The sequence below is a fragment of the Lingula anatina genome, chromosome 5 (genome assembly GCF_051362555.1).
Source record: "Lingula anatina isolate TDL-2025a chromosome 5, LinAna3.0, whole genome shotgun sequence".
NCBI lineage: Eukaryota > Metazoa > Brachiopoda > Lingulata > Lingulida > Lingulidae > Lingula > Lingula anatina.
Window position 1 is genome coordinate 13,935,924 of NC_141771.1, and position 15,676 is coordinate 13,951,599.

Here is a 15,676-nt window from a genome sequence, read left to right on the forward strand (position 1 = left end):
AACAGTTGATGAAAGAAGCTTGCTGATCAATATACGTAATTCATCACATTATTCCTCAGAATTCCTGCTAATGACTCATCCACTGCCAACACACATTAAAAGACAATGAAAAATCCAGTCTGTTGTGGGATAAAGGTAAAGAGCAAAAAATAGCAATAAATTATTGACTGTTATCACCACTCCATCAACAAGATCTTGAGTTGTAAGGAAATGGCAGGATGAAGTGGTTGATGACCTTGGCACCCAGGGTCTGGGGGCTGCTGAACGTCAGGACACTGCTAAGAAAAGAATGGGTCTCTGATTTAAATTGGAAGAAAGTCACATATGGTACTTTTCAACTACGGATAGTCATACTTCTAACAAGGAGTAGCCATTAGAGTAGTCCAAAGAATATCAGCAAAATCATACAAGAACCTCTATTACTGATGCATGTAGATCTACTAGGGAAGGGGGGGCACGTTTTTCATTAGGGGGTACAAGGCTTTTTTTAGGGGGGTAAACTTCAGAAATATAAAATAATGCACAAGGAAAACTTCATTGTAATATATATGTAAGGCACAGGGTTGCAAAAATTGATTAGTTTGTTTCTTTTTACTTGTTATCCTGGGAAAAGAAACTGGTAACTCCAATGCAGTTCTCCTAGCCTCCCCTACCTTGAATCTACTTACTTTGTCAAAGGGAGAAAGTCCCTTAATTCTTGCCCTGAAATACCCTGCTGCCAGTAACAGTTCTATTGTCTCATTAAGCTTCTTGTTTTGCTCCTCATCTTCCCTGGTTTCAACCTAAAAAGAAATATGATAAGCCCGTTCTTGATGATACATGTAATAATAATAATAATAATAACATCCAGGTTTACTTACATGCTGCCCAAACGTTACTACCCATTTCTGTCATGTCACTGCAATAATACCCCCCTCCCCTCCTTTACTAGACTCCCCCTCTCAACTTTTCAACATAGCTCATAAAATTATATGTCGTTTTCCTTTTATTCAACGGTGTGATTGATGTCAAACCATTTAAAACGGCTGGCAGAGAAATTTATCAAACACGCTGAAACAAGAATTGAATATAAATCACTGGGACGTGATCTTTAAGCAGTCACTACAGGATATGAATGGAACTAAATTTGAAAAACTGAAAAAACACTAAAACGGGTCCAAGCACAATACAGAAGTTTGCAATCTCGAAAGCTACTTTACCAGTTCTGGTATAGTACACTTGAGACCTCATTTCTTTATATACCTCGATCTCGTTCCCCTCGGCATCATAAACGACGTTTAACTTGGACCCAGCTCTCCCGCGACCAGTAAAAACACTCCCACCTGTGGAAGCCATGTTGGTTAACTCACGTGAGCGGAAGTAGAATCAAAAATGTCAACATCGGAATGAGGCTTCTTTGCGGAAAAACAATAATTTTGTCTTAACTTTTTGTAAAACAAAAATCTAATGATAAATCATATATTGAATTTCTAAAACTGTTGAATACTTCATTTTTATCAACATGCCTTATATGTTTTGAACAACCTATGTAAACATGATACCTGACCCACATTCTTTCATGTTGACAAGCTCAAGGTGATCTGATCGTGTGACCCAATTTCTGATTGGTTGAAATTTCTGGTGTGAGATTGACATGATGCAGTGAATGGGAAGTAGCATATACCTTAGTAGCAATAACGAAACAGATTGAAAGAAGGATAGCTAAAGGTAAGTATTGGATTCCGTAAACAATCTGGATTCTTACGGTACCCAGGTATTTGTGAACCTTATTGAAATGATAAAATAGGTTGAAATGAAGCGTGAATTAGAACTGTTTCAACCGGCGCCAGGTGTAATGTTTTGGATTTCATGATTTGAACTTTTGCCTAGATAAGACCGTAAATGGCTAAAAAAACAGCAACAAAGTTTTCAGCTGTTCTTTTTTAATCAAACCCGGTAGACATCCATATCTTACTTGCAAGCGAATGATATTTGAACGATTAGTTCTTTCGAAAAAGAACAAGAAACCAGAAATGGCAGCTAAACTGACCTGTCTGACAGTAACTAACGAGTTTAACAAGGCAGCAAAGCTGTCAAATGTACAGACAAAAAACAGAAAATAAAGATGCAAAAAAGGTCATTTTGTCAATTTTGATGCAATAATAAATAATGCTTATAATAGCACTGTCACTCAACACTGAATTTTAATCTTGCACAACAGGTAACATGGTCAATAACAGGAGCGGACCCAGAGATATTTTCTGACAGTATTACAAAGTATCTATGTTGATCCATCCTCCATTTTGATGGTGTTCCAACAGAAAAAAATAGATACCAGTCAATATAAACTTAATAACCTGACTGTCTTCCGGAAGACCCAGAAGATGGTCTCAATCCACCCCTTCAATAAGATTACAGTTTCAGGACCATGAGAGTTCAAATTCACATTATGAAAGTCTCAATATTTGAAAAATGATGACAGTGCATAAAATAATATTACATAATGTTTAAAGACATAAAAAACAATACAACTGCTTATGTAGAAATACAGAAAATGTGCAGAGCCCCAGGCAGATGACAGCCTGCCTGGGGCTAAAAGTCACAAATGCAAGTGTTTGAGAAAAAATTATAAAGGAAAACAACAAAACTAGAAAAGCACTTTGAGAGTGCAGACCTCTGCCAAGGCAGCAATTGTTGATTATTATTGATAATTGATTGATTATTGATCCGGACCACCACCAAAAATTAATCATTGTCCTCTTTGGCCCACTTCCGACAGTTCCTGAAAATTTCTGCAAAATCAGTCCATAACTTTTTGTGTTATGTGGATGACAGACAAACAGGGGTGAAAATATAACCTCCTTGGCAGAGCTTGAGGTAAATATAATTCCAATGAAGCTGCTATTCAAACTTTTAATCTTCCAGTTTGATATATATATATATATATATATATATATATATATATATATATATATATATATTTAAAACTTATTTGCAATATTAAACAAAATTTACCTGCATAATTATCACTGCTTCCTTATTATTAATCTAGCAGAGAGCTTTACCTTTGGGAGTTTACAGGGAAATATTAACAAGTGTGCTTTACGTAATCTCATTTAATGGCCTATTAAAGCAAATGACTTTATAACTCTGAAATTAATCTAGTGATACCCAAGGGTAATTTACAGACTGACCCACTCAAAGGTCTTCAGGCCCATAAGTCACACCTTAAGCACAAAACCATAATGCCCAAAATAGGAGACTACCAATCCTGATGCAATAATACATTATGTTTAACTGCACAGTCAACATCAACTTATGCACAACAGGTAACACAGACGAAAGTAAAAGCATAAGGCTTCAGGCCCATCAGAGTTCAAGTTTATACTTAGAAAGTGCCAGAATGAGAAAAATGAAAATTTCACAAAAAATGCATAAATACAATAAACATGATAATCCAATAGAGCTGGTTTTCTCATGAGCTGAAGGCCAATCCTAAAAATCGTACTTGTAAGTTTAAAATTATAATAAGTAGCACAGTTTTCTTTTCATAATGTTTGCAGTAGCAGTGCAAAAAGATTGTCAATTTTGATGTAACATTACATAATAAATTAGAGAATAATTATCACCAAATTTTGTTTATTGACTATAAATAGGATGGACATGTAGAAAATATGATTACCATTTGGCTTCATGTCCATGGGAGCTCCGAGTCCCACAATGAATATGCCAAAAAAGATAATGAATATAACACTAAAATGTATAACTTCCAGAAAAAGGAGCCAATTAGACTGCTTTTCTAACTCAGGCTGCATTTTAGTCCTGTGTTTCTTTTTTGAAAGTTTGACAGTCATAAGTAACACGGTTTTTCCATAATGGTCATCAAGGCAGCAGCACCAAAAATTGTGTTTTCTTCTATTTTGATGCAACATTACAATATGCTTAACAGCATAATGACCATCGATTTTTAATAATAAAATATAAGTGTCATGGATTTTCACAAAATGTGACTAGCACGGGTCTTCAAGCCCGTGGAGGTTCTAAGTCGCACCTTGGAAATGCCAATATGTGAAAAATTAAATTTTCACAAAAAACTGTTTAATTGCCAGAAAAATTTACCAAACAGACTGCATTGCCTACTGAAGCTGTATTTTAGACCCATGTTTCTTTCCTGTAAGTTTGAGAACAGTAATTGACATGATTTTTGTTAAATGGTCATCATGGGAGCAGTGCCCAAAATAGGGGTTTCTTCAAATTTTGATGCAACATTACATAATGTTTAACAGCATAATGACCATCAATTTTTAATTATAAAATATTAGTATCACGGATATTCAGGAAATGTGACAAGCAAAGGTCTTCAGGATCATGGAACTTCAAAGTCACACCTTGAAAATGCCAATAAGTGAAAAATTAAATTTTCACAAAAAACTGTTTAATTGCCAGAAAAATATACCAAACAGACTGCATTGCCTACTGGAGCTGTATTTTAGTTCCATGTTTCTTTCCTGTAAGTTTGAGAACAGTAAGTGACACGATTTTCCTTAAATGGTCATCATGGGAGCAGTGCCCAAAGTAGGGGTTTCTTCAAATTTTCATGCAATATTACATAATGTTTTACAGCATAATGACCATCAATTTTTAATTATAAAATATTAGTATCATGGTTATTCAGAAAATGTGACTAGCAAAAGCCTTCAGGCCCATGGAACTTCAAAGTCACATATTGAAAATGCCAAAATGTAAACAATACAGCACTGTTCTGAAATGGGTTTATTTCCATTTTTAACACTTTTTAAACATAAAACAAAATAAACAGTTTACTGCCATTTTTATATGACCAATGAAGAAAATTGATGAGATGGGAAAAGTATCAATAGAACAGTTTTAAATGCCCAACTTCCTCCATTCTGAGATTCTGAACATAGTGGATGAATGCATCTGACAAACTGCAATGATATGAGTTTATTTCCATTTTTGACACTTTATTACACAATACATGATAACAAGTTTACCATCATTTTTACAAAATCAACTAACAATGTTGTAAAGATGCAGGAAATGCCAAACAAACACATTTACGTATCTTATTAGTTCAATAATGAGACTATTAACATGCCTAAGAATTGAATATGAGGAAATGTGAAAAAACAGCATTACCTTTTAAAATAATGGACTGATTATGCTGATTTTCAAACTCAACCTGCGTTTTAGTAAGATTGGCCCCTCCTGTGAGTATAATGACAATTGGCCAATCTGTTTTTCTTATATTGTGTTATCAGTGTTGCATATATACTGAAAAAAGTGAAAAAAAACAGCATAAATTCCCTATAAGTGACCCGATCGTGCTGATTTTCGAACTTGACCTGCGTATTATGAATATTTATCAGTTCTGTAAGTTTCAAGCCAAAGGGTAAAACAGCTCTTCATTTATTGTGTTATCAGTGTTGCAAAAATGCTGAAAAAAAGTGAAAAAATAGCCTAAATTCACTAAAAATGACCCAATCATGCTGATTTTCGAACTTGACCTGCGTATTATGAATATTCATCAGTTCTGTAGGTTTCAAGCCAAAAGGTCAAATGGTTTTCCATTTATGGTGTTATCGGTGCTGCATATATGCTGAAACAAGACAGCACTGTTCTGAAATGTTTTTTTTTTTTTTCAATTTTTAACAATTTTTAACATAAAATAAAATTAACAGTTTACTGCCATTTTTACATGATCAACTAAGAAAATTGATGAGATGGGAAAAATATCAACAGAGCAGTGTTAAATGTCCAATTTCTTCTATTATGAGATTCTGAACATAGTGGATGATTGAATCTGACAAACTGCAATGATATGTGTTTTTTTTCCATTTTTGACACTTTATTACACAATACACAATAACAAGTTTACCATCATTTTTACAAAATCAACTAACAATGTTGTAAAGATGCAGGAAATGTCAAACAAAAACTTTTACGTATCTTATTAGTTTAATAATGAGACTGTTAACATGCCTAAGAATTGAATCTGAAGAAATGTGAAAAATATGCTGAAAAGTGAAAAAACAGCATAACTTCTACAATAATGGCCCGATCATGCTGATTTTCGAACTTGACCTGCGTTTTATGAATATTCATCAGCTATGTAAATATAAAGCCAAAAAGTAAAACTGCCCTCCACTTATCGTGTTTACAAGGAAAGTGCACGGCGCCGGCATCGGCATCGGCATCGCCATCGCCATCGCCATCGCCATCGCCATCGGCGACGACAGACGCAGGTGATGGCAATATGTACAGACACATCTGTGTCTGTACATAAAAATGAACACCAGTTACACACCGCGTCAGCTGATTTTAATTTTTGAAGACTCAAGAAGACGGTGATTACTTTTGGAAGCTTTTAAAGCATCATGCGGGCCCCAATGGTGTTCATGGGAGGTATTTGAAACCAAAACATCCCTCATTTCAGAGCGCTTTTCTATTTACAAGGTGAAGTTGTTGTTGTTTTTTTTTTTGTAGTTGTGGCTGATTGTGTATGTGTGTTTATCTTGTCAAGTTGAGGTAACAACCCATTACCTGTTTGCAAGTATTTGATATATTTCCCTTCTTAAGGCTTTAATTCTAAGATTTTAAAAGAAGAGGAAAAGAAGTCACAGATTTTTCCTTGACCTGTGACTGACAGTAACTGATGAACTAAAATGTTATCATATAGACCACCAGTTGTGTATCGGGTTAACCAATTTCAGATTTCAAAGCTTCCCAACAGTTATTAGTAAAAAAAGCTTACTAGTGTGAGCTATGCGGGATGCATTAGTATTCCATAGAGGAATGTTAGCAACTGCAACACAGAACAATAATTTCATATTGCTATTTTTGTGTGTGCTTCTTGTCTCGTTAAGAACGGGACATTTTGTTTGTTAGATTTATTTTGGAAAATGTTAAGAGTAGATCTTAATAGCTTATGGCACCTGGCAAGATAATCTCCAGTTTTTAATCTGTTATAACTGAATTACTGTCAGTGGTGAAAATTTTACAAGAAGAAAAAAAAAAGGGGGGAGGGGCATTCTGAGACATCTTTTCCACTGACATGTAGCCATACCAACATTGATGAATACAAGAGGTTGGGGGTGGTAACAACAAAGAAGATAACTAAATATTTCAGTGGTTAATGGTTAACCATTGGATGAGATGATTCTAGGCTATGTCAACATAGTGTACCAAGTAATGCAGTTTGATCGAATGTTCTAAAGTAGGTGCAAGGGTAATTTGCGCTGTTGATGGACTTAACATCAATATCAATCAGAGATAAGTGTCCTAAACTGTTCCTTGTTTTGTATACAGGAGTTACTAGAGGATAGAAACCTCACTAGGCTTGTGCAAGTTGTTTGATTTTGTAGTCTTGTACATGAAATTTTTGGTCAGGTCAAATTATAATTGAATCAAAATGATGAGAGATTGGAAAAGTTGAGCATTCATAGGGTGGTTTTCTTTTCTCTCAGGTCAAACTAATGAGTAAACCCGTTCCACACAAAAAAGGCAAGAACCATTTTAAGATGTTTACTCGGACACGAAGATAAAAAGATTTACAAGTCCCATCAGTTTCATTTGCTTATTTGACCAAGCACTGCTATGACAAACCACTGTGCTAGACACTTTTTTATTGCCATGAATGCAAATATGTTAGATGTTAGTGATGAACTACATCATTAGTACCACCAGCGTCTACGCTGGCGGTACTCATGGTTTTAGTCCCGACCCGTCTCGTACGGCTCCGCCGGCTCCGTAAGCTCCGTTGGCTCCGCAGGGTGTCGTAGGATACAAGTCACCGTTACCGCTTCTTTTCCTAGACTGCATGGGCCTGTGTGCCCATCTCTTGGATTTAAGTCACATATAATCTCAACTTGAACCCCTGGGTATTTTTGTCTCAGTCGGTGCATTGCCCTTGGCATGACACTCGTCGAAAGGCACCCTTGTCAAAATTTTTGGAAATTCAATGCTAAATATCTCCCATACCGAAGGAATTATGGGAAAATTTTCTACAGATGGCTGACCGAAAGTCATATGTGGAGATTTCAAATATGCCCTTGGATTTGACCTTTGACCTTAATTTCAAGGTCAAACGGGCCAAAATTTTCTAAAAATGGGAATTTTTTGCAAAAAATTTGATATTTTATGCCGATTTTCAGAAATTTCACAGATCTAACTTATGATATTATGGACAGGTGTTACCCTGAGGGTCTTCTGTCATCTTCGTGAGTTTGGGGTCAATTGGTGCATTTTCACGGGAGTAGCGGCCATTAGATGCCGACACTGAAAACTCTCTCCAATTCTGGAACTGTTAATGATAGAGACCTCTTGTTTTTTGCATTTTGTAGAGCTTGTCAAGCGCAACACTGGAGGTGGTGTCCGTGTTTTGTTTTCGATACAGCTTAGGCATTGCACTATATATAAAAGTTCAACATCCAATATTTAGTGGTGAAAATAAAATGTGAAATACTTCAAATTTAGCAGAGATACGCCCATAGTTACTATTGAACTTGAATGGGAAGACATATACTTGTAATTTAACTGTGACCTTGAAATTGGCCTCTGGCCTACTTTTCACCATTAACTAAAATTTCCAGCCCTTATATCTCTTAAACTGGCAAAGATACGCCATTAGTTACTATTGAACTTCAATAGGAAGTCATATACTGGCTATCTAACTGTGATCCTGAAATTGGCCTTTGACCTACTTTTTATGATGAACTGTACTTTGCATGTTTTCTGGCCTATATATCTCCAAACTTGGCAAAGAAATGCCCATAGTTACTTTTGAACTTGAATAGGCAGTCATAAACTGTGACCTTGAAATTGACCTTTGACCTACTGTTCACCATGAACTGAACTTTGAATATTTTCTTGCCCCTCATATCTTCAAAACTAGCAGAGATATGCCCAGTGTTGCCCATAGGTTTCCTCTTTTGTCAGCATATATGCAACACTGATAACACATTTCAAGGAAAACCAATAGGCCTATTGTCTAGAAAATCACTACCCATCCGAATGCGCTTACTCCAGCTGGTGGTACAATATCCGGAGGCGGTATCGCCTCTCTGATCCTCTAGTTTTCCATTATGAAGGCATGTGCATGGAGAATTGCACACTCTGTTTCAAGTATGCAGACTTCGTTACCACAGAGTCATTTTGCCACATTCCTTTGACTTGGTTACCCTGATAGTGAATTGCCTAGTTAATTAACTGCATATTTCTCTTTAATTTGCTGCTGACAAACACTAGATATAGTGTTGGTGGTGCTTCTGAGAACCCCTCTAATCTATGCTGATGCATATTTAATGAGTGATTATTATTCATCAAGAACAATGTTCTCTCTGTTCTATGCTCTGTTCTCTCTTTCAATAAAAATAGTCTTATTGTGTGATTCAACAGCTATTTATTATTATTATTTGTTTTTAAATTCTTATTATAATTGGGAGTATGAGAAAATATACTGCTGGTACATCCTAGTTGTTGAACTAGCATATTAAATTAGTTGATTAAAAAAGGGGCTATCTTATCTTGCCTGGACTTTGCTACTGTGTCTGGACAAGTGTTTACTCTTTGTATCTTTGTCATGTCCTTTATTATTTACACAGGAACACAGCCTGCTTGCTCTTTTTTCTCTCAAGAAGGAATAAGAATTATTTGACTAGATGGACAACTTACTAAGTACTGTCCATTGGGGGGGGTCTTTTGTTAGCGTTTCTCTACCACTGGGTGACCATTGGAGTAAACCTGGTGACAAGTTAGATCAGATGGAAAGTGATGTAGATATTTAAATCTATGTAAATCCAGTCTTGTTCAGCCCTTGTCACGTTTTTTGGAGGCACGTGAATGCTGTCTGTTTACTGTCAAGGGTGAGACAGCAGATGTTTGCATAATTTACATTCTTCAGTTTGCCAACGTGTAACAGCTTGGAATTTTCTCCAGTGATCTGCTTTTTTTTTTTTGGGGGGGGGGGGGGGGGGGGGGGATTCACAGGGATGAATACTTGGGCAATAGAATTATACTTTTTTTCTCAGGGTGACACTCCCCCCCCTCACTTTAAAAGAAAAAAAAAAACTTTGCTACAACATTTTAATCTGGAGAAAATGGCCAATCTATACATGGTTTTGAACTTTCTTCATTGTCAGAAGTTCAAATGAGATGCAATTTAAAAGAAAGGGAAAAAAAGACAAATATTTAACCCTTTGTGTATAATTTCCAGGCAACCATGTCTACCTCTGCTGCCAGTCTCCTTACCAGAGGCTGCGTGCTGTTCGTGGTGGGTGTTATCTTTGCTTTGGTGCTGAACTTTCTACAAGTCCAGAGACGAATCACAGCATTCCGCGAGGAGTACCTGCTCCTGTCGTCAGCTTGGTGGGTGCCGCCCAGTTGTGGCACAGCAGCAGGTAAATTGTGTAATATATTTGGTGGTGTTTGTTTGGTGTTGGGGGAGAGGGTTAGAACATTATATGGGTGGGGTTATGAAAGTGATGTAACTAAAGCAAGCAAGGAATCGTTCTTCTTAAGGACATCCAAAATAAGACTGATCATAAGTTTCTAGAAATGGGTTGTGTTAACTCTTTTCCTTAAAAACATTGCACACATTGATATTAACAGAAGGGGGGGGGGGGTAACAGATTTTTTCATGTTTAAATTATATATAACCCCCTTTCTCTCTCTCTCTCTCATTAGAAACATTGCAGCACAAATTGCTATAACCATAACAGTGAACCCCATCTCTCTCTGTCTCTGTTCCAGCCATCATAGGTCTCCTATATCCCTGCCTGGACAAACGTCTGGGAGAGTCTCACAAATACAGACAGGAATGGTCCAGTGTGATGAGATGTATAGCAGTATTTGTAGGAATAAACCACGCCAGTGCTGTATCCTTACCAATATTGTTAGAATATACTCTAGTCTATTGTCACTACAGTTTTGCTCTGAAATTGATATAAAAGTTCAGCCTTAAAAGGAAACCTATGCAAAACTAGTGCTGTACTATCCTTACCAATATTGACTTGATAGAATATACTTTAGTCTATGGCCATTAAAGTTCTTGCTGTGAAGTTGATATAAAACCTGTAAACTGATGTAAGACTTGTGTCACAACTGCAGGTTTAAATTCATGATTCATGGGTGTAAGGAATGCCATATGATACAGTGTTGAATTGAACCAAGTTTGGGCAGGTTCCAATATTTGACTGGGTTGCTTTTATTTCAACCACTTGGCAACAAAGGGGCATAGTGAAGAAGAAAGAGATGTGTTGGAATGAGCACAGATAATGTTTCGTGCTTGGAATTCATTTAGAACAGCATCTAAAGCCATGACTTGATTTTTATTCCTTGACTCGCTACCCTCCAGAAAATAGACTTTGCCAACAACTTCCAGTTGTCTCTTACACTGGCGGCTCTCTCTATAGGCTTGTGGTGGCTATTTGACAGGTCGAGGAGTGGCTTCGGCCTTGGCATCGCAATAGCCGTCCTGGCGACATTTGTGACGCAGTTGCTGGTATATCACGGTGTTTTTAGGTGAGTATTTGCAATAAATATGTCTAGGTTTATTTTGGAAGCGACAGTCTTCTGTGTCATGTGTGCTGAAGTTTTTACAGGCAAAAAAAAGCAAGATTCAGGAGGAATTGTCTCATTGTTTAAGTCATTCATGATAAACATGTTGTAATGAGTTTAATTTTTTGTGTGTAATCATATTTCTTTAAAACTTGAAATTAATACTTACTAGTAGAAAGAAAACTTTTGGGATTAAATCAAGTTGCACAGAAATATACACATACCATTTCCATTCTACTATCCCTTTATTTACTTTTATACCAGGGCAAAACAATATATATCAAGTGTGCAAAAATTTTCAGAATGATTTTGCATGACCTTAATTATAGTTATTAAACTAGGATATTCACCTCAGTAATGTGTGTGATAAAACCATTTACCATTTGTGCACAGTCTGTTGATTACAATTAAGGCATGTCATTTCACTAAACCAGAACCAAATTCACATTTATTTTCATGTAATTGATACATTCAGCGTGGTGTGAAGACATTTTAATGCATTTTATGAACAAAATTATTTCATTTTGACTTGACATTTGTACAATATTCCCCATCCATCCCCCCACCCCCTCCAGAAAAAAGAAAAAAAAAAGGAAGCGATAAATGGACCAAAAGTGTCTCAATGTGTCAAGGTCTACACTTAAGTAACTGATAATGTCTTATGTCTATATTAAAACAAAGATAAATCATCATAGTGTGTGCACTACTTCAGATGTTGAATAATTCACGTTTTTATTTCAACTCCTCAGGTATACAGAGCCAGATTTCCTCTATGTCAGATCATGGCTACCGAGCATATTTTTCTCAGGGGGCGTCACTATGGGAAACATAGGCAGACAGCTGGCTATTGTGAGTAAAAAAGACGAAAATGTCTTATTGTCAGATTAGAGTTGCGTTTTTGATTAATAATTTCAGAGTGCAGTAGGCACTGCTCAACTTAAAAATGTGAGGAACACAAAGATTCCACTTTGGTAATGTCCGTTAACTATCACCTAATAGACACATGCACACATGCACGCACACGTTGTTTAAGATAATAATTTGAAATAAAAGGTGAGTTATATGAAGTCAACTGTATATACTAATTCTTGATAATGTTTCCTCTCAGATGCATAAATTTCTAAACGTAATGGTTGTCCATTGTAAAAAGATTCATCTAACATACTGCTAGCATACTGTACTTGACCACATCTAGTATTAAAGTATTGTTATAGAATTAACATTAATTTCAGATAGCTGAATAATAGATCACTGAAAATGGCAGTTTTCCATATTTTTGGACTAGCTTAATATATTTATGAAGTGCAAGTTGCTCTTTTGCAGATTTTGATAATAGCAAGTATGATTCCTTACAAATATCTTTTTTCTTGACAGGATGATGTTGTCGATGATGAAAAAGAGCACCAAGAGTGAGCTTGAATTTTAAAGATGGCTGGCGGACTAATTTTCCGAATGTGCATCATGACGTGTTTCAAATGTAAAATTGGGACAAGTGTGATAGAAGGCTGATGACTCATGGACCGAAAAACGGCTCACGGGCAGAAAACAAGAAGTGAAAGCAGAACTCCAAGCGGTCCTTCGTGACATTGACATTGTAAATGTGGGTCAAAGTCAAACTTCAAGGTTAAAACCTGCCCCGTTACAAGACTGTGTATATCCATTATGTCTACAGGATTTATTTCCGCTGAAACCCAGGGAAAAACAGCCCAACATTGTTATAAAGAATGGAGTTATTTTATTTTTTTGTTTTGTTCTCCAAGTCTTTAGTGTTGAACAAATAGGCAGCTGTAGAATATTAACCACTGTGCATGTTGTGATTTGTGATCTCCTGTCAGTAGTCTGAACTACTGAGTTTGGGCAAGAGATGACGAGAAGGTACCAAAGATTTCAGATCCACTGAAGAAAAAAAGCTGAAATGTTGAGGACAGTTTTATTGCAGGGAACTGCATGCAAAATTAAGCATCAAGTTTTATCACTCAGCGAAAAGCTTGCATTAAAAAAGCATCAAATAAGATTAAGTTGGGGTAGCAGGAATTTTGATTTGATGCGTCTGTCCTAAATGACGTATGAAAAAAAGTACCTGTTACAGATTTTATTAAGTAGATGGGTAAAGGGAAGTTTTTTCCCCCATTTCTGATACTGCACTGGATGTTGCTGCTGTGCTGCTTTGAGCATTCATGTCTTAGAAAAAAAACTTTTTAGAAGTATTATTGATGCGAGTGAGAGGTATATGAGAAGTATAAATTGGTGTTCACAATTTGGGTGCTTCTTCTAAACATATATTTGTAATATATTCTATATGATGAAAGTCGCTCTGAACCATGCATTTTTCATCTCATTGTAAATATTCTCATCACCATTCAGTTTATTTTCATTCATTTGTTGTTGATATATCTTAAACGGAAAAAGTTAAGTCGCCTTAGAAGAAGTTCATGATTAATAATCAAAAGAGGAATTATGCTCTCTTAAATTTCCTTAACTCTGATTGAAGATTGTTATACCAAAGAACTTGATTAAGTTACAGAGATTACACAATGGTGTAGAATAACTTTTTATTTTGATTGTTACTTGATCTTTGATGTTAATTTATTTTCCCCTTTCTTTCACGTTTTTGGTTATGATACTCGTACTATTACTTTTGGGTGGCTCGCCAGCAGTACGTTTTAAATTGAGAAACTGTATTAATGATAAGATATGTTGAATTATTTTTAGATTTTGTTAAATTCAACCTCATTGTTTACATAGTATAAATTTTCAAGTGTTCGCTGGAAAAAAGGAAGAAGCACTTTGATGCCTAACTGTAATACATGCATTTTGCTGCCTAACTTACAATGCACAATACTGCCTAACTGTGGTATTAACTTTGGTGCTGTGTAGCCTACTCGGGTGTTGGGAGTATCCATGTTGGGATTAAGGCAGAGATTTTTTTTTTCAAACCAGGGGTTGGTGCAACTGATATGTACAAATGTATTATAAAAGACATTATTAAATTAAACTATGAAACATCAGAACGTATGGCTTGTCTCGAAGTCTCATCCTAATAAGCTCCAGGATTTCATATGCAACCATGCCCAGTAAATCTGTTGGAAGTAGAATTTGCTATTGCACACAAACGTGTAGCATCTCTCCACTTTCCGTCTGGAAATTTAATTCTATTGCCCACAAAGGGAAGTTCGTGGTCTGCTTTGTTTGATTTAATAGCTTGTCAATCAGGAATGCAATCTTACAGTATATGTTTCATTAAAAGCCGCTAGTTCGTTCTATAACCATTTTATGACAACGCATCAGCAAACATTTTCAAAAACCTGACACAATCTTTGCGTTGATCGACGGAGAAAGAAAAATGAGAGATTAACTGTATCGAGGACTGCATTCAAGTCATTCAGCTAAATGTTGACGGGAATAGAGCCATTTATAAAATAAGATGAAGGCGCGATTCTTTGGTCACACCGTCTCGTTGTCGATAAGAATTTGAATAATAGCAATTCGATGTCTAAGTTGCATTTAAAAGTCATGGTAAAAGAATTCCACTGCCTCAACCGAAAACGGTTACCGCTTTAGAAAACAAAAATAATTCAAACAGAAACTATGCGTGATAAGTACCATACCTACTTCATTTATGCAAAAGAGCCCCTTTCTCAAGCAAAATCGCGATGAACGGGGAAATTGTAGAGGACAACTGAACCAGAAATGGTTTAATTGGCAGCCATTTAGGTACATATGAACGACGGTAAGAATTTTATTTGAAGCTTTTCGGGCTTTTGCATCGTCCCTTTTTTTACGTAAAAATCCAGGGTGTTATCAATGTGTGAATAAACGTGAACATTCCAAAGGTGATTTTCCCTACGTCCCTTTTTTTTCACTATAATCTCATGTCTCCAGTGTTGAAAAGAAGACACACAGATTTTTAATTTTTAAAAAATTATTTCATTTACAGGATTTTAGAGGAATGGAATAAAAACGCTATTAATTTTTACGAAAAGGAACTGTACACGTTAAAATGGAAACTATACAACCGGGTGTGACATTAAAAGCGTCAAATACGCCTGGCGTCGAACATTCCAGTGAAAACCCAGATAGATTCCTTGGTCTTATCATCACTGCATTAATTATAATCTTC

General features: G+C 36.0%; 2 protein-coding genes across 3 annotated transcripts in view; one reads left to right on the plus strand and one right to left on the minus strand.

The window, feature by feature from the left end:
- The window catches only part of LOC106160080 (coiled-coil domain-containing protein 93-like), a 45,667-nt gene extending 44,237 nt beyond the window's left edge, over window positions 1-1,430 (minus strand). For both annotated transcript variants that reach the window (XM_087014217.1, XM_087014218.1), the window contains exons 1-2: window positions 1,243-1,430; window positions 669-782 (exon numbers count right to left, since the gene is read on the minus strand). In XM_087014217.1, the coding sequence (XP_086870343.1) occupies window positions 669-782; window positions 1,243-1,335 (207 nt within the window). In that variant the 5' untranslated portion in view covers window positions 1,336-1,430. The remainder of the gene's footprint in view (window positions 1-668; window positions 783-1,242) is intronic.
- A 96-nt stretch (window positions 1,431-1,526) lies between these two features.
- On the plus strand, window positions 1,527-13,035 carry LOC106160101 (insulin-induced gene 2 protein). Its single transcript, XM_013536619.3, has 6 exons — window positions 1,527-1,707; window positions 10,214-10,397; window positions 10,750-10,874; window positions 11,354-11,520; window positions 12,306-12,405; window positions 12,931-13,035. The coding sequence occupies exons 2-6, from the start codon at window positions 10,220-10,222 to the stop codon at window positions 12,967-12,969; spliced, it is 609 nt and encodes a 202-aa protein (XP_013392073.1). The 5' UTR covers window positions 1,527-1,707; window positions 10,214-10,219; the 3' UTR covers window positions 12,970-13,035.
- The last annotated feature ends 2,641 nt before the right edge of the window (window positions 13,036-15,676 follow it).